Source organism: Diadema antillarum, unplaced genomic scaffold (genome assembly GCF_040938485.1).
Source record: "Diadema antillarum isolate AM-2024a unplaced genomic scaffold, OU_Dant_1.0 seq00000326_RagTag, whole genome shotgun sequence".
Classification (NCBI taxonomy): Eukaryota; Metazoa; Echinodermata; class Echinoidea; order Diadematoida; family Diadematidae; genus Diadema; species Diadema antillarum.
Window position 1 is genome coordinate 2,277,458 of NW_027271344.1, and position 19,511 is coordinate 2,296,968.

At 38.3% G+C, this 19,511-nt stretch overlaps 1 protein-coding gene across 1 annotated transcript in view; it reads left to right on the top strand.

The window, feature by feature from the left end:
- LOC139730684 (ryanodine receptor 2-like) overlaps positions 1-19,511 on the top strand; it is a gene marked incomplete at its 3' end in the record, with an annotated part of 149,952 nt that overhangs the window by 97,324 nt on the left and 33,117 nt on the right. Inside the window, exons 8-9 of the mRNA XM_071641541.1 lie at positions 14,189-14,288; positions 15,400-15,474. Coding sequence (XP_071497642.1) covers positions 14,189-14,288; positions 15,400-15,474 — 175 coding nt within the window. The remainder of the gene's footprint in view (positions 1-14,188; positions 14,289-15,399; positions 15,475-19,511) is intronic.

Below are 19,511 nucleotides of genomic sequence, written 5' to 3' on the forward strand. Positions count from 1 at the left end.
CAGCAATATTAGTAGAACACAACTATGAGAGTTTGAGGAAAATCGGACAATCCGTTCGAAAGTTATGAATTTTTGAAGTTTCTGCTAAGTCACGGCTGGATGAGAAGACTACTATAGCTTGTGATGTCATATGAGTACAACCATATAAAGAAAGTATAAAGAAAATTCAAGATATTCTCACTTTTCTCACATAATAAAAGAACACTTGACTTCTGTCTTTCAGAAGTCAGGGGGAATAATATTACCCCTAACATAAGTCAGTAACAAGTCGAAGAAATGTGCACTTTATTCAAAAAGTCGAGTTTTTTGAAATTCTCTTTTTATTTTCCTTATATTGTTGTACGCATGTGACATCATACACTGTAGTAGTCTTCTCCTCCAGCAGTGATTGCACAGATACTTTAAAAATTCATAACTTTTGAACGGATTGTCAGATTTTCCCCAAACTTTCACTAATGTGTTCTACTAATATTGTTGCCCTCACTCAATCCACATGTATCTGTGTATATGAAGGTGAACTTGTCCTTTAATATGCCCTATCATGTACTTATAGAAATGCACAGGTGTATTGGTATGTCATTACTTTGCTCTATCAAAGAGAGGCAAGCATGACTTACTGTTCTCTCCAGGGTGATACTAGTATTTCACAGCAATCCCAATACTGGTATAAGGAGATATGAGTAAGCCCTTATATTGCTACCATTCAGTTAGGGGGTCATTTACACGCAATAAGATGTCGATGTTTCAAGGGTATCATGCTTTTTGAAAGGGATAAGTAGTTTGAGTTTTAAATGTTAGGAAGATGTTATAGTTTGTGATAGGTGTCCCAGTAAATGGCACTGGATATGTGTTGCATGTCGACACATTTTGCCCTTCCACGATGTGTACAGATGAAGCTCTCTCAGATTAAACATAGATGGGTTTTCTTCTTTCCCTACCAAAGTACATACATGTACATTAAATAAGAATGAGAAACAGTGCGTGAGAGAAGGAAAATAGAAAATGAGAACGAAGGAGTTAAGGAGTGTGTGAAAAATCAGGTCAAACTGAACAAGTAAAGAAAAGAGATATGTGAAGGACTTCAAGACGTAAGAACAGGAAACAGTAAACGAACACAAAGGGAGGAAAGGCTTGGTAAGTCAATTAGCAGTGGGAGGCAGGAATATTGTAAACAGCTAGCACTAGCTTGAGAGAATCAACTCCAAGGCAGTTTCGTCATTTGATACCCCTGCCTAGCTGGCTTGGGCTTCGTCTTGAAAGCATCCACCTCGCCGAACGGCGGACACAAAGGACGGCCAGTCAACGATGCATACTGTCCTCCCACTTGCTAGTCTTTCACTGCGAGATGAATGGCATCAAACATCATCAGCACATCTCACATTTGAGTCCCTATTCATTCACATCAAAGAATCGCTCCGTCTCGCAGAGTTTCTCTGTCATGCTATTGTGATTGATGGAGACTAGCTTTTAATCTGATGTAAAGGGTAAATTTTCTAAATCTGTTTACAATACTGCAAATTATTGTTGACTTAACATTTACAAACTATTCCCCACCCCCATTTCATTTTTTATTTTAACCAAACTTGGTGTGTGATTTGCAGGAGAAAATTTTATGTAAAGAATTACAGTGGAAAGGAATGCTTTTTTTGTGGGGGGGGGGGGGATATTTAATTCTAACTTGATTGTTTTTATCATTATTCCGAATGAGCTGATTCTTTCATATTATTTTGGCCATGAACAATTGATATTGGAAGAGTCTTAATATTTCATTCCCTTTGCGAAATATTCAACCGAACGTGACCCCCCCCCCCCCCCCCCCCCCGACCTCTTCCTCTGCCTCAGAGTGAGTATGGCACACCTGCAACCTCCCACTCCAACAAGTTACTGGCTTCTGGCCATACCATCTTGTCTGAATTCAATTCAATATCACACATTTTTTCTTTTCAAGTAGGATTCATCAACCGTTTGGCAATTCATAAGTACAGAAGTTATTCTCATTCAACAGAGATATGGAACCTTTTGGGAGTGCAGAAAAAAAAAGAAAATTTAGATGGGATTCAATCCCCCAGGGATTAACATGAAGCAGTGGCAGTAGTAGTGGTAGCGGGAAATTTGGATGCGAGACTGTGATTTCTTGCAAGTGATTTGACTCCTTATTCAGCATGGAGATATTGATAAATCCCTTGTGCTTTCTCCCAACATTTCTATCTGTTTGGTGTGTCAAATGTTTTGAATGCGCTTCCGGTAATTTGATAAAATGCTTGGTCAGACAAATAGGTGGACCTTGCAATGGTATTAAAAACCTTTACACTAAAGTTAGTCACTCAGTCATGTGGTTTTCATTAACCTTCAGCGTACATGTACTTGCATTGCAGCACTTTATGTTATCTAACCAACAGTTGTACATGGGAAAGACATAGCTTGACAGCCAAAATGCATCACTGTAAACTTTCATGTGGGGTTTGCTAATGTATTAAGACGTCTCTTAGCTCCAACCATTTGTTTGAAAGCCAAAAAACCAAAGCACTTGTGTAAAGCATCATGCATATTGGATGTATGAGAAGCACTACAATCCTTGAGAAAAATCATTGACTTCCTGCACTAAACATTGATACTGTGCACAGAACTTTTATCTTTTTGTCCGGTATCGATTAGATGGAAATGTGCAGTGTATTTTGAACGCAAAATGCTTTCAATACACACACTCTGGTATTTAAATAGAAATATGAGCTCTGTAGAGGGTGAGTCATTTGCTCTCCAACTGGTAATGCTTTTGTAGCTATGGCAACAGTATTACACAGATAGATTACTATTGGACATATCTGGTTATTTGATCACAATGACATCAGGATTTATGTGCCATTGTAATTCACGTACTCTGCAATTTACACTTCTTCACAATCAGAACACTTTTCTCCCTTGCTGCATATTGGACCAAATGACTGATGGGAGAGGCAATGCATCATGGGATATGAAGCAAATTGGTGTATTAGATCAAATGCATACAATTGTACATAATGTTGGCCATATTTGGTGCAATTAACCCATTGAAGATGAGTCCCGTGTATACTTGGGCAGGTGTCTATGGGAAATGCATGTTGTAGCAAAATTTGTGTGCTATACTACAATGTTGTAGTTGTCTGTAACAAAGCAGGTGAGAGAATGACACCTGATATGATAAGCTATTTTGTTCATTCAAATATAAGTGAAGATTTAGGTCAAATTTTGTGTGTGTGAATGGGAGTATATCAACACTTTGTATAATTGTAAGTATGTGGTTTGTAGCTAGACCAACACTTGTTTGAGCATCATCATGTGTGGATCCTGTAGCTACACGTACCGTTGTCCTTGAGTGAGTGAATGCGAATCTCATGGGGGACTTTGTGTAATGGGGCAGAACGCATGCATAATGCCTACTCAGCTGATTTCAATGCAGTAATTATCACTGCCAGAGATACAGAGGATAACATGTTGAGAATGAATGGTGCTCGAGGAGCTCTAACTATTCTTAGTGTGCTGACATCATACAATACCATAATACTGTAGCACAGTTTAAGCTACATTGTAGAAGACTCTCTATGTAATGTACAAAACTTTCTAAAAATCAGAAAAAAATGATTATTTTTTTCAAAATTTTGCAAATTAATGAGTGTCAGTCAAGGCCCTAAGTTTATCTGGCAACTCCACAAAATTACTCTTGCAATAGCAAACGAATGATGTCCATATGAACAAGTGGACAAAGCTGCTGCAGTAAGTAAATGCATATTCTGGTCAGTAGAACCATCACTTTTCTAGAATAGAAATCACATGGGGGACCTTGTGTGATATGGCAGAATGCATCGTAATACCTACAGTTATGATTTTCATGCAGTGCTTACCACGGCCAAAAATACAGAGGAAATCTGATGAAAATGAATGGTACCTGAGGAACCATTCCAAATGTGCTGACATCATACAATGCCATATGTACATTGTCCGATTTAATCTAGCACGATATACAGTAGTACACCGGCGGCGCCATGTTTTCAAAAGTGAGGGTCCACTTCTGGGTTTCATGAGCTAACAAGCCCCCCCCCCCCCCCCCCCCCCCAAAAAAAAGGCCTTCAGCGCAACTTCTGGTGCCACTTCTGGGTTTCTTCAGCTGGCAAGCAAAAAAAAAAGAAAAAAAGAAAGGTCTTCAGCTCATCTTTCTCATCCACTTCCTGGCTTCTTCAGCTGTCAAGCAAAAAAAAAGAAAGAAAGAAAAAAAAAGGTCTTCAGTGCAAAAACAAATCCTTACCGCGCTCACACTTCAAGGTTTCTATCTATTTTTTTCAAGTGCCACTTACGCACTTCCAGGGTAAAGAAAGTGGGGGGGGGGGGGGCCCAAAGTGGTGACACCTTATGTATTCCTTTGTATAGTGCAAAAAAAAACAGTGGGGAGGGGGGCCCGAGTCCCCCCCCCCCCCCCCATTTCACCGGCTATGTAGTATTGTATTGCAGGAAGTGTAGGTTGCCTCTTTTCTCTTTGGAGAAGGTTTACTTCAGCAACATCATGGCAAGCACAAATGAGCATGGAGGTATCAAAATTTCTCCCAAGATCGACATTGTGCACACTACAATTTGGGTATGTTTTTGAGTTTTTCGTCCTGGCAAGGCACGTGCTGTGTAGTTTGTCGGTAGAAATGACATCTCAGATTTGAAGTTGTGAAGAAAGATGTAAATGGTAAAGGGAGGGAAACTGAGGGTATGTAGGCTATGGCAAAGAAGATAGAAGAAAAGGAGGAGGAGGAAGAGGAGGAGGAGGAAGGTGTATGGAAGAAGCAGAAGTGATTGGAAGCAGCTTGTACATCATGGATGAGGAAAGACACTATTCATGCATTCACGGAAAAGTTTTAGCCTGTGTCAGGTTTTGCTGTATGATGATGCATGTTATGATAAAAGTGAGCCACAGAGTTCAGTTCAAAAAAAAAAAATTCTTACAATGAATTGCATTTTGCCATGGAGAGATGGAAAGGGAGGAAGAGAAAGAGAGAGAGAGAGAGGTGGAGAGGAAGATAGATCAACTTCATTGTATAATACCAGCAGTGATAAGTCTGTTGGGAGTTCGTTTTCTCTCTGTGCTGAAAATGAAAGAAAGGATCAGAAAGAGAAGAGATTCGGGAAAACTGGGTAAAGTGCCACATATGTCCCTTATAAAGCCAGAAACGTCCCTCCCTCAGGCAGCTCAGGATTTTGGTGATGTATCGCAGATGAGCTGCCTCGAGCTCCTGGTATCTGCACCTGCCCAGATTTTGTGCCTCGCAGGTAGTGAGAGGAGCAAAGATCATTCCTCTATCATAGCCCAAACCATCTTACTGTGACCCTGATAGGTATCCCCCCCCTTCTCCTTTCTTGCATAGTGTTAATGCTGTTCATATCCCCCCTGATTGGCGCAGTGGTACTTGTAGGAAGGAGGGAGGTGCTGGAAATACCACGCTAGTGCTAAGGGTTCAACACGTTTAGCACGTGAGCAGAAAGAAAAATATTGATGCAGGAGATACAATGTCTTCCCCTGGCAGGAGAAAATTTCCTTGTCTTCCTGGTGATATTTGAAAGCCTCGACAACAAGGCCACTTTCAAAGAAGAGCGTGCTTGAATTTCCACTTTGCATTGTTGGTGAGCAAAACTTGACAAGTAATTTCCAGACTGGGCAAAAAAAAAATGAAACAACGAAAGAAAGAGAGAGATAGAAAAAGATGAGAGAGATGGGAGATAGGACTCAGCTGGCAAGCAGGAAGAAACAAAAAGGAACATGAATAGGAAGATAACATTAGAGTAGAAAGAGATTAACAAAATGGTAGTAGAAATATTCAATAGAGATCTAGGTAGGTAGATACAAACTGTTGGTAGCTGTGTGGATAGATAAATGGAAGGATTGTGGAGAGACACCTAATGATAAAAAAAGAAATGTAATATAGGGAGGATTTGTCTTGCATTTTGCTTGTGATGCTGGCACCCAGCCAAAGGAAGGCAAATCAGGGGAAAGACTGTCTCTTCAACCTCTTTCACTCCCTTATCGTAAAGGGGAAAGTCTTACTGAGATTTATGCATCTTTTTATTCTTTATTGAATTTCTGTCTTTATGAAAACGTGCAAGACTGTTTTCTTCTTGCACTTGCTAGTTGAATGATTGAAGGTATTGGGAGATTTTTTGGATTTTCTACATAGTGGTAATAGTCATTTGAGAATAGCATGAATAAATAATTACACAATGAGAGGTAGGAATGAGCGGTAGGCATAGCTAGATTTTAACAGGTATTTTATTGTCCAGGCTCTTGGACCGTTTAATGGACCTTCATCGGGGCTGCACGGACAAACAAGAGAGAATTATTCCTTACAGCAACTCTCTGCTTGAAACACCTGCCATACACCATACACCTTAACTTCCCAGGTCACATCCTCAGTTGTCTAATGATCACGACCATTCAGACAATCAAAAGGTGCCCCCCCCCCCCCCAACACACACAATCCTACGGCATGAATCATTCTGGATCACTAAATTCAGAACCCTCCAACCCAGTGGAATCAGTGTTGGCTCCAAAACAAACACGACCCAACATCACTGATCTCTTGTGTAATAGATACATGTATCAATGCCCCATATGTGCATCATTATCACAAACACACCCAAACCTGCCCAGCAGCAACATCAACTGAAATTAAACAATACAGTTTGTGTATTGTGAATTGTCCACATTACTCTACCAATTACTCACCCACCAATGTTCAAAGATATTGCACGGACTGTTAGTTTCTCCTATATCTGTCAACAAAACTATAATGTACAACTGTACGCATGCCGCTTACGCCATGTACATCATGGGTCACTACATTATCATAGTACAATACTCAGATGTCATGTTTTTCTCTTGAATAAATTCATGCCCGAAATCTTAAGTTTACCATGCATATAATTTTTGTAATCCTCCTACCCATAGTCGTTCTTTTAAGCAGACAGTTGCTGTCAGGAATCGTTTTCTCTTGTCTGACCATGCAGCCCTAATGATGCTTCACTGAATGGATAGAAAGCTTGGACAATGAACTACCCATTGAATGTAGCTACGCCCACTGCTCCTTTCTTCTTTTCAACATTGCTATCATGAAGTATCACTGTGCTTTTTGTATCTGTACACGGTACATGCCCTTCCTTGCACATGATTTGTAAGTCGTATCATCAGTAATGTGAAGGGATGTAAAGGATGCTCCTGCCATTCACGTTTCTTTGATTTTTGTAAGATGAAGGAGAAGATGATGTTGCCATGGCGATATAGACCATGATGAAGACACATTGGATGCAAGCATCAAATGAAACTGTTTATCTTCTCTTCTCCCAAGGGCCAAGGGGGATGGGGTGGAGATGGGGTTAGGTAAGGGGCGGGGATAGTGAGACACTTGAAAACCAGACTGTCAGGATGGCCCTCAAGCTGCTGGTGTGTCAGTGAGGTAATATGATCAGGTTGCCGCATTTCCCTTGGGGGCCATTGGACAAGTTGTTGGGAAATGAAGGCATCATTTGCGCAGACCTTATGTAAATCATTGCTGCGTCTGCTGCTGCTTACGCACTAATCAAGGCATTCAATGATCCATTACACAAGCTGTCAAGAAAGGGGGTGGGGAGGGGGTAGATTAGTGGAATCAGGATTTTTCTTCTTGTGTGGTGGAGACAGTGGAGTGTAGATTGGAGTACATGTACATCATGAGCTGCTTGTGCAGGCAATAAAATAGTTTGCTATCATTCACTAGTTCTTAAGCGCAAATTTCCGGTTAGTGCATTTTTTTTTGGGGGGGAGGGAAGGGATATTTCTCTTTCTGAAACTGATGAGTTACTTGAGAAATCTTAGACTTTGCTGTGTCACAAAGTGATAGATGGGGGGGGGGGGGGGGCAGGAGAAAGGAGTCAATTTAGAAATGGTTTGAATAAAGTGTCTTTAATGTTTTTACAGAATTGCAATGTCACAGTAGTGCCAGTATCTGTAAATTCTTTTTGTATTGATTCTTTGTAAGGATGAATGCAAGTTCTGTTTTTGTCAAAGGTAGACAAAATTGGCCACAAGCTGCAAAGAAGGTCGTGGAGGTTCACAGCCTGCATGCTTAGCCTGTAAATCCGCTGATCTTCTTATCATTCGCTCTTGATACTCGAGGGCTACGCTGTGAAATGGCAACATATGAAATATTCATATCTGGAACTTTATGTAATTTTTTTTTTCCTTCAACCATACACGTGAGCACAAAACAGATGTATAGTGACCTGAATTGCCTTGTTTCTTCCTCAGTGGGCATTACCTTTACAGAACCTTCTTTTTACCACCTCACATTTGTTTATGATTTCTACAAAGACCAAACATTAAATCATATATCTTAATAAGAGGAGCTCTTTTCAATCAGTAGTTTGATTGATTTCAGTCAGAATTCTAAGACTCTGTATGTATTTAACAAAATGGACAACACACTCCACATTTTCCTGCTTATAAACTACTTAGTTGCTATTATTGCAATTCATTCTGTCTTCTGTATCTGTTGGTTTGGTTTGCACTACGACAAACTCGTGAAACATGGAGGATACCATGGAAAATGTGTGTAATTGTAATTATGATAATGATATTATTTCTGTTTTGACACAGTTTTGTTACTGTCATTTGTTAAATAATCATGGAAAAGCATTTGTACATATATGAAATGAAATCCTTGATGTTTATCTAGGCTTGTTCTATCATTGGAGCCCTAAATTCATAAAAACTGTTTGTTTGTTTTTTTGCATCAGAAGAAAGTGAAGAATCATATTTCCTTCATGCACTATAGTTTAACATGCCATAAACACATAGAATGAAAATACAGTTCAGTCTTTTGGCCGGTATATAGTTTTGTTAAGGGAACATGTTTCAGCTAGAATTTATGGCCGCAAATAATTAGAACTTTGTTCTATTCATTGTAAACAATGTGTGTCCTATTTCAAACACACTATTCTCATGAAATATGTGTGTTTTTGCACATGTTGGGGGGGGGGGGATATGAGGTCGTAACTGCATGCAATGGCAGAATCAATACAGCTGCAGGCTGATTTGTTAGGATGAGTTATATCAGCAACACTGTCACTCATCACCTCCATTCCATGCCCGCCTGTTCTATCTCCATCTTCCATTGAATTCTCCACTCCCTTTAAAGATCTCCTGATATGCACCTCCTTGCTGAATTTACCTGATTTGCTTATTTTCATTGTTCACCCTAATTCCATGTCTTCTGAATTGTGCAAAAATTTCCACACCACAATAATTTTCGCTTTTGTGGGAGTACCTAATATTTTCTTTGCACTGTACTCTGACAAATGTGCAACTCACCATTAGCAAGACAGGCTTCAGATATGAACAGCTCAGGCCCTTCAAATTAATGATAATCATCACTATGTTTGAATATTTCAGCATCTAGTTTTTGGCAAATAAACTAATATAGAAATGTGATATATCAAAAAATATGTATGAAATATTTTCCTATGGTCAGCTGATACACAAAATTATGGTAAACTACATACCATTAGATATTGTTCTCCATTTACTTTTTTTCCCCTCAACTTTACTCTCAGTGGCATCACAATGGGCCAGAAAGATTTGTATGTGTGGGTTTGTGAGTTATCCAATGTGAATATTTCTTGAAATTAACCAAGCTTGAAATAATACTGTAAAACATGATATCTTCGTGGCATGAAATTTTCGCGAATTAGAGCCGACAGCCTTTTTCATGGCATGAAATTTTCGCGAATTGCTACTGGCATTCAATGCATGTAGTGTAGACAAAAGCTTTCGCGTGCATTTTAATTTCGCGAATTTTGGCGCTCGCGAAATTCGCGAAATTAAAGTGCACGCGAAAATTCCTCGTTTTACAGTACCACATTGGCATAGTTACATAAAAAGATGTAAAGAATCCATAGCTACAGTCTTACCCATTGTTACTCCTTTGTGTCATTTTTGTGGCTAAACATTACAGAGTGACAAAATAAAAGAATTTTCTTGTAAACACACTTCCATTAGTCCGTGTTGTTACCATGTTGGTACATCAATAAGTTTCAATACTGTTTAAGTTTTGCTTTTATTATTACAAGTCATCTGTAGTTCATATCCGACTAGTGTATTTCGAGAAACGACTCATTAAATGATTGACTTGTTATTTTCTCATTTATCAAAACAAATTTCCCAGAATCTGTAAAAGACCTTTAGCTCTTTAAATCATTACTGATGGAAAATGCACTCTGAAGTGATCCAGGGAACTCGCAGAGAATGTCTGTGCCTCAAATTTGTTATCGAGATAGCATTTTCATCCAAACCTGACAATTCATGTTCCATTGAAATATGAGTAGATAATTTGATCAGTTTATTTTGTAGATGAGGGCCAATTAAGACCACCAATTTCACAGCTTGATTTTTCTATTCCATCAGCCCTGCACTTTTCCCCCATTTCTGTCTTCTCCCTTGTCTGTCTATCAATATTCTTCTCCCTTAGAAAAAAAAATCTGGATCTCTTCATCTATTACCCATAAAGCCTTGCAATTAACTGGACGGAAAGCAAATGGGAATATCCCCATCCCTCCGGTTCTTTGATCAGGATTGACAAAAGTGGATTGATTGATAGCTTTTTGGTTTATTCCTGTTGGAAGGTACCCAAAGTGCCCTCAGTCACTGATCCCTTGGTGGTAAGAAATGACATTGCATTCAACCCCAACCCTTGGGCATGTATAGAAAAAAAGGAGAGAGAAAAAAAAAGGGAACAGGCCGAAGAAGAAGAAGAGCAAGAAGTGATAAGGACTGTCAGTCAAAGGAGCAAGTTCCTCCCATAGATGAAGATCAGAATGTGTGTCACTTGTTATGACAAACTGTGCCTTTTGAAACTTTTAGGGGAGACGTTTCTCTTTTTGTTTGCGGTGTTGGCGTTGATGTCACTATTGGCGTGTTGTTGAGAGGCAACTAGATTGTCATCTACTCAAAACTGTTCTGGGTATAAATGGTGGTAACCCCCTTTATGTGGGCTCTCTGCAGTTTCGGATAGATATCATTGTGGGATGGCTGTGAATGCCAGAGGGGCATGTGGTGTATCATCAATAAGGACTTAAAGGACGGGTGGCATTTTGGTCCTGTATTTAAAGCAGGTATTGAGTGTTTGCCATTTGCCCAAAAGATAAATTGTCATTGTAATACTGTACTTGTAAATGAAATTCAGATGTGGTGATGAAAGTTAATCAGAAGAGTTAAAGTTTCTGTTGTTGTTATTTTTTTACAGATTACAATGTGAAACCAAGAGCATGAACTTATTATCAAATGAAAACATTTTATAATGCTTCCTTAATTTCTTTTCACCGTTGTTGTTAGTATAATCCAAGCATAACTACTTTCATTGATGAACTTCCATGGGTTGCACCATCATGAAATATCAACATATAGGATCTCACTTATGCATTTTTTTTTTTAATTGGATGAGGCCTATGGTATAGAAACAGAGCAAGATATACATTATGCTAGTGCTGAGCAAGAGTGAATAATAATTTGTATATATCAATTCCCACATTTACTGGACAAAACATGTGGTACCTTTCTTTGTAATCCAATCACAAGATTTGTAAGAATTGTGTAGACTTGGACATTCATTGCTATCAAATGGTGTTTGCTTTTGTCCCATGACCGTCTTCCTGATGCATGTACATAGTTTCATGATTTTTGTTTTTGTCCAGTGAATATGATAACCACTTGAGCAATCACAGATAGTATGAAGATGTAAATAATTTTTTCACTATATACCATTGATTATAGCCTGTGTATTATGGCCTAACATCTTATTTCAACATATTGGTTTGTTTGTCTGTTTGTTTTCCAAAGAGAATGACAAAAACAAATGAATCAGTCAGATACATGTGTTTGGGACTTACAAGTACATATACTGTTTTTGAGCAGCACATTCAGGCACAGCCTAATGTCTAAACCAATGGATTTGTTGCTAATCATCTACTGAAGATATGAAGTTATTTTATGTTGACAACAGTATTAGAGACCTAGGGCAGATAACATACTGTAAAATCAGAAATGTTCACCTGCATTTTTATTTTGTGAATTTTGCAAGAGCCAAGATTTGTGGAATTAAAATGCATGTAAAAGTTCTTCACTATGATATCTACTGTAAGGTTAAAGGGATAGTACAGTTTTGGTTGAGATGAGAATTGGGTTTTTAACTTTTTGCGAGATACCAAGAAAACACGTATGATATAGTACAGAACATACCATTTTAAGAAGAATTCAAAGTTTATTTGACGAAGATCGGGTTTGGAATGACTGAAACATCAAAAAACAAAGTAAAACAAAGTGATCGTAATAAAGTGTGGGTCCCACACTTTATTAGAATCGCTCTTTTTTGCTATCTCAGCCATTTCAAAACCAATTTTCATTATAAACGTTGAATTCCTCATAGAATTACATGCTCTTTCACATTTTATAAGAGGTTTCTCATTATCTCACCAAAAATTGTTAGAAACCTGAAATTAGGTCTCAACCATAACTGTACAATCCCTTTAACACTATAATGCTTTGGATGCCAGTGGCAAATTGAGAAAATTTCCTGCCATGATAAAAGGCTGTTTGCTCAATTCTTGAAAAATTTATGCCACTAAAAAGGCCGTCTGCTCCAATATGAGAAAACTTCATGCCATGAAAGCGGCTATCTGCTCCATTTTACAAAAACTTTGTGCCTCGAAAATTTCCTGCTTTACAGTAAAAGAAAACTGTTGGCTGTTATCATTTTCATTTTAGAATACTGAAGCTTAAAACTTTGAGAATTTTTTAAAATCATCACCTGTAACATGCAACCATGACTTCATAAAGTTTACATGCCTTTTTATATGAAAATGTAATATAAGATTGCAAATTTATGGCTGATACATCAGTCAATTTCTCAATGTTGTGATTATTGTTCTTCGTGACAACTTGCCCTGCTAAGATATTGTGATATGTGATGCGCATTCTGTGACCAATTTATTCTTGTCTTTTTTGGAGGCTGCACAGTCTTTCAATATGGGAAGGTGCTCTACCCCCCCCCCCCCCCCCCCCCCGCCCACCGCCAATATCTCTGCATAATCTCTGTGACCCCATTCCTGTATGCAGCGTCATGGTTATCTGATCATCGATGACCTTTGCCAATAATGAACCTGCTTTGTCTCTCCTTTGTTTTGTGCTTATCAGGGGCAGACGCAGCCCTCCTTATGTGTTCATAACATGCACTTATGACATTGTTGTTCAAATTTTCAGCCATTGTTTCTGCATGGTTGAAGAGAAAAGGCAAGGTTTCCTCTGGGCATATCCCAGGAGATAGCCGTGTCCAGATGGATTTCATGTCATATTGCCATTTGAGGGGAATCACAGGAGACTTTCCTTTATTTTTTGTCCCCTCTGTTTCATCTTTGCGGCAAACACCTCCCAGATTGTAATGTAATTGGAATTCATGTTCATCATGTGCCAATGAGGATGGCTTTCTGTGGAGGCCTGGTGCAAATGACTGCCAAGTCTAGCTTATGAAATGCCATTTCCTCCCCCTGTAATTTTTTTTTTTTTTTGTCTCTATGATTCTATCACCCTCTCACCTCCCATGATTGCTTCGAAAGTGTTTGCTGGACACACACACACACACACACACACACACACACACACACACACACTCACACACATTGGTAGTCATAGCCTGCATGTAGATCTTGCAATTGTTTTTTTTTTCCAGAAGTTACATGCAGTTTACCACGTTAGGAAAGGCCATCATCAATGTGTGCTCCATACATGAAACATTATAAGTACTTATGATAGTGTAAGCTTGGTGCTTAGTGCAGCAATGTTTGAATCTCCAAGGGTAATGATTACCGGGTTGCAGTTGGAGTGTCCAGCAATATCTGACATTCTGCAGTGCTACATGCTGTTGCCTTTAAACTTGTCAACATCTCTCATTCTCTCTCTCAATTCCGTCTCTATCTTCTCTCTCACTGTCTCCTTGTGTGTGTGTGTGTGTGTGTGTGTGTTTGTCTATCTTTCTCTCCCTCTCTCTCTCTCTCTCACTGTCCCTCTGTGTGTGTGTGTGTGTGTGTGTGTGTGTGTGTGTGTTTGTCTCCGTCTGTCTGTCTGTCTGTCTGTCTATCCCATTTATCTCTGCAGGGTTTCTCAACGGCCTGGACACTCTGAGATTCTCGCGCGGTCACATGGACGAATTCCTCACTGTACCCCCGGCTGGATGCAAGGACGATGACAAAATCAGGTACATACGCTGTCACTGACCCATGGGAACAATATACATACAAGCATTATGTGTTGACATTCAAAAATTTCTTACTTCTTTTACATTGTAGACCTTTGTGCAGAGTTCAAGTAACGTTCGACCTCTTTCAATTTGTAGAGTTGTAGTTAGCTTTAAAGTAAAGTTCACCTCAACCCTACTAGGGACAAAGTTAGCTTTGTGATTTCTATTTTGCCTAATGTCTATACTATATTTTTTTCAATTTGTTTCCAAAGATACTGTTTGAAGAAAAGAAAATGATCGAGCATCACGTTTGCAGTATTAAAAAAATCATCTTTTGCCAAGGCCATAACCTGCAATGCATCAACACTCTGTTATTGCAACATTCTAAAGTGTGTACAGTAAAGGATTTGACCATTTTGGCTTCTGCAGGTTTTACCCATAAAGTCCCCCTAACCACATTTCTGTGGTTTTGTGGATTTGATTGTTAATTTCTTTCAGTTCAGCCCATTGTTGATTAAATGTAATCATTTTGGTTGGATTCTTTCAAAAGTCCCTCAATTGTTCAGTTATGCCTACATAAGTTTTGAATGGGCAAAACATTGTAAAAGACTAAAATTCCTGTTGCCCTCTCAATGCTGCATTTTTTGTTGGGAAATTTATATGTGATTTTTTTGCCGATGCTGATTTTTTTGCCGATGGAATTTTTTTTTTTTTTTTTTTCATTTCATTTATTTCCACATCCTGATAAAAATGAATGAATACGTAATTCCATCTATGCTTTCTCTCCTAAAAGATACACATAGATATTCAGAGATATCAATGTCATCATAAATAGATGATAATATCTGCAGTAAAAATTTCCAAAGACTTGATGGGTTACATTCTGACTACCAATATGGGCTTTTAGTTACTGTATACAGCATATATTTAGTGGGTCTTGTTTTTGGCGAATCGGAACTTCAAAGTCACAACTTTGTGTAAATTCTTAAGATTGAGAGAATTTTCACTACCTATTGTTACATTGATCTATCCAAGATACAATGAAACAGCAAAGACTTCCATGTAATGGAGTCATTCCTGTAAGTAGTAACTGCAAGTTCATGCAAAATCTTTATTTGATTCCTAACAGTGAAGTGGCATATGAGACTGGATCAGTTGCATTGTATGCCAGATCACTGTGGAGAGCGGAGCTGATCATGAAGAAGTGAGTAAATCACTCCTTTGTAAACTGTCCTCCTTCCCCCTCTTGTTCCTCCTCTATTTCTCCTTTCTGTTATAATATTTATGCCATATCATTTGCTTTAAGCCATTTCTGACAGTTTGATCTCTTTGTGGCACATCATCTACATGTAAATACCTCTGTGTACGAGTACTCAAGAATACGCTTTGAGAATATGGTAGTATATCTAGGATTACTGCCCTTCCTACATTGTTTTATATTGACAACACTCTTTGTCTTAGCTATGTGTGAGAGACTTACACCTCTTGTTAGAAAAAACAGCAACATTTATTTCAGTCTTTCTGATGGCTTTAGCTCTCATTTTGTAGAAATAATCACCCATCTGTGTATGTGAATGCACCATGTGCATCATTGAATATACATTTACCTCTCATGATGCCAAATTGACTGGAAATAGTTGGACATGTGCAACAGTCATGGTATACAAATAGTGAATGGTCAAGAGTGCGATGGTACAAGGTTTTGCATGAGGCGTAAGATAGAGGTGCTCTATTCAATGAGGCAAAGCCGAGTTGAATAGTGTGCCTCATCTTTCACCGAGTGCGAAATCTTGTTCCATTGCGTGAGTAAAGAACCATACAGTAAATGTCTTATACAACACCTCAGACATCAAAAGATGTGGTCCATCCAGATTCTTGAATTTAGTCCAGAAATGACAACCATTTTCTGTGAAAGGCAAATGAAGAGCACAGTCACAATCAGCTGTGTATTGTGCGTACGTATGCAAAACCAATTGGTTGAAGTTGTTTACAAAATTGAGTAACAAAATACACGTGTGTAAGCACGCTTGTAATTGTTGAGTGAGTGTGGCAAATGTTTGTTTATAGTGACATCAGAACTGCGCAGTGGAACAAAAACATCAAGTCAATTGCGAGTTTAACACAGGAATCAATGGACTTTGTTAACGTCAGTCGTGCCATTCATAATAAGTTCACTTTACAAGGAATTAACAGGAATATAAAGTACACTCCAGTGTGAATGAAAGTGTAAGTGGTCCATACAGTTGTGTACATTTTGAAACTCTGATTCTTCTGCATTTTTGTTGTGTGTGGGCTTGTGTGTGTGTGTGTGTGTGTGTGTGTGTGTGTGTGTGTGTCTTAGTTCATAACATTGCAAATCATGACATTTCAATAACATTATGAGATGTTTGGAGGTGTTATGAGGTGTTAAGATAAAAAACCTGACAGTTTACAAATAAAAAGTAAGTTGTAAAGGGCACATTTCAGTAATAATTGTCATGAGAGTAAAATTTAGAAGACCTTTACTTGTCTTGATGTACTTTGTGAGTACAGTCATGAGAAATTTTTGAATTGCGTATTCATTTTTGGACAATTAGAATATTGCTGTAAGTATCTAGGCATTAGGTTTACAGCAGTAGATGCACATTATTTGATTACATTATTAGGAATTAATGTCACAGATGTTCATTATTACATAGACTGGGAACCATTATGTGGCATTCCTATAAAGCTTGGGCAACATTAAATGCTGTTGTACAGCTGTTTTGTTAGGCCTACAAATTTATTTACAAACAAAATTATCAGATTTAATTTCATGAAGAGATAAAATCAAGTTGATACAAATTGTCTTTTATTATGAAAAATGTTATCCAACCTGCACTATCATAAATCAAAGAGCACTTTCTGATGCAGGCAAGTGACAGTGAGCTAATTCTCTTTAGTACTTATTGACAAAAAACGGGACATTTTCCGTACCGTAGCCTTCTTCTGCTGCACTTAATTTGACTGTTCGCTAATCGACTGCATATTGGAGACTGATCAAGCAGTCTGGGTACTGTATTCGTGTGATATTCCCAAATTGCCATTTAACATTTCAAAGTCTTTTGTATGCAATGTAGTGCATGAATAAATTAAGGTAGTGTAAATGTCACACAGAGGACCATTCCACCCCCCCTACAGCTTTTATCCATTGCATGAGATGTCTAGCTATATCTGAATAAGTATTAGCACTGCAGTGGTCATTTTCAGGGTAGTTAATAAGTTTGCATCTCTCATTTTTCCACTGATCAGACTAGGATGGGATAAGGAGATGTGTGACAATAGATGATGTTTGCCATGCGTCTCCTCTCAAATTCCACCCCATCCTGCCTGAGGTGCTTCTGTTGTTGTGAGCTAAAAACTTTTCAAAGACATATTTTCCACATGGGCACTGTATGGTATTCTTTACCCCAATTTTGTAAGTTTATTGCAACATTTAAGTTTTACCTTTTCATAAGGCTGTCAATGAAAACACTCTTGAATTGTAGTTGTTTCTTCTGATTACCAAACTACATTCAATAGCAGTTATAACTGAAATGTTGCATTTTCCATCTGTATGCCCAGTCCCATTGAAGGAAACCAGTGAGAGTTGCTGTTGAAATCTACAGGCGTGGGAATGCCATTACAATTTGTCCAGATGCCTGTTTGGATTTCAATAATTGATGTTTGACAGGACGTTGTTGCACATGGCTGGTTAAGACGAGATAGTCGACCACAGACACATGCAGTCGGTCATTCAGGCATGGCATTGGAGCATGCCAACAGATTTTAAAGAATGTATTTTTATCAACCCACATTAAAAAGGAGAGTGTATCATGGATTTTGCTATCAAGCTGTAAATATAAATGAATATATATAAATTTTATATAATAAATAAGTGAATATAAGATATGTGTTTTTAGCTCAGTTGATTTAGAAGACTTACCTCACACTCATGCATTTGGAGATATGAGCATCATGTTCCTATCTGTTTCTGTGAATCTCCCTATGTTGGTATTGCTTAATAGTCTGCTGATAATTGAAATGGTCCAAAACAATGAAAACAAAGTCAGTGAATTGCTATTAATACTTTGAAAATTAGACTGCTTTTCTTCTTCATCATCTTCTTCTTCTTCTTCTTCTTATTATTATTATTATTACTACTACTACTACTACTCTTCTACTATCTACTACTACTTCTATTTTCATCATTATTATTCTTATTAAGAATAATATTATTATTGTCGTGGATAATATTACAGAAGGTCATGAAGGTCCTATAGTATGTGAGGTAATTATACCTCCCATTCGTTTATTTGTGATGGCTCTATTAGATGCTGTGATACATGTATAAGCATCAGCCACTGTCCAGCATCTTGAGTCTCTAGCGCTATATACAAGGTGAGCTGAGTAGAGCAGCTAAGAAGAAGGGAGTTGACCGGTGCAGAGATATGGCTTTGGGGCACGAAGGGTTGCCATGGACCCACAGCTGGTCCAGACCAGCTGGCTTTTGTCTTGGCAGGGTGACGGTGTTTATTTGTTTTGTACCGACCTATGAGATGTGTGCAATCACGCGAACTAATAACGCAACATAGCCAGCAGGGTTTTGTAGCAGGGCTATAATCCACTTTTTTTCTCTCTCTCTCTTATCCTCTATGTATTATAATTTATGATAAACACCTTCATGTATAGGATAAATTGCAAGTAAGAGTGATTTCAGACATCCTCGTACACTCCATAAAGGCATATGCATTTGCAACCAGTTTGCATAAAGATTTGCATAAAGAAAAGTAAAACACTTTGACTAGATGTAAGAGTAATGCAGCTCTCCGTTAAATACAGATTTGATAAAATGCAGGGATATTTAGGAGAAGGTGACTAGAAATGATTAGTGACTTTTTTTTCTTTCATTGATTTTGCTGTTGTTACTGTCTTCTGTACTGACATGGACGTTGCTATGGCAGTTTTACTGGTTGCACGCCATGCAGATAACTCGTGGTTAATACAATGTACCTCCTGCAGGGAGCATCGCCAGTCAACGTTACTCAAAACCCAATAAAATGCTATTTGATAGCGTGCACGATCACCTTTAAAGCTACAACATGCATGATATTAGGAAAGGTTTTTGTCGTGGCATAATTTGATTAGATTGCAAAGGGAGATGAGATTTGTCATGCATTGATATTAACTTTCATGGGCTTAAATTTGGTTGTCTATGCATTATCTGTGATAGTATTTCAAACC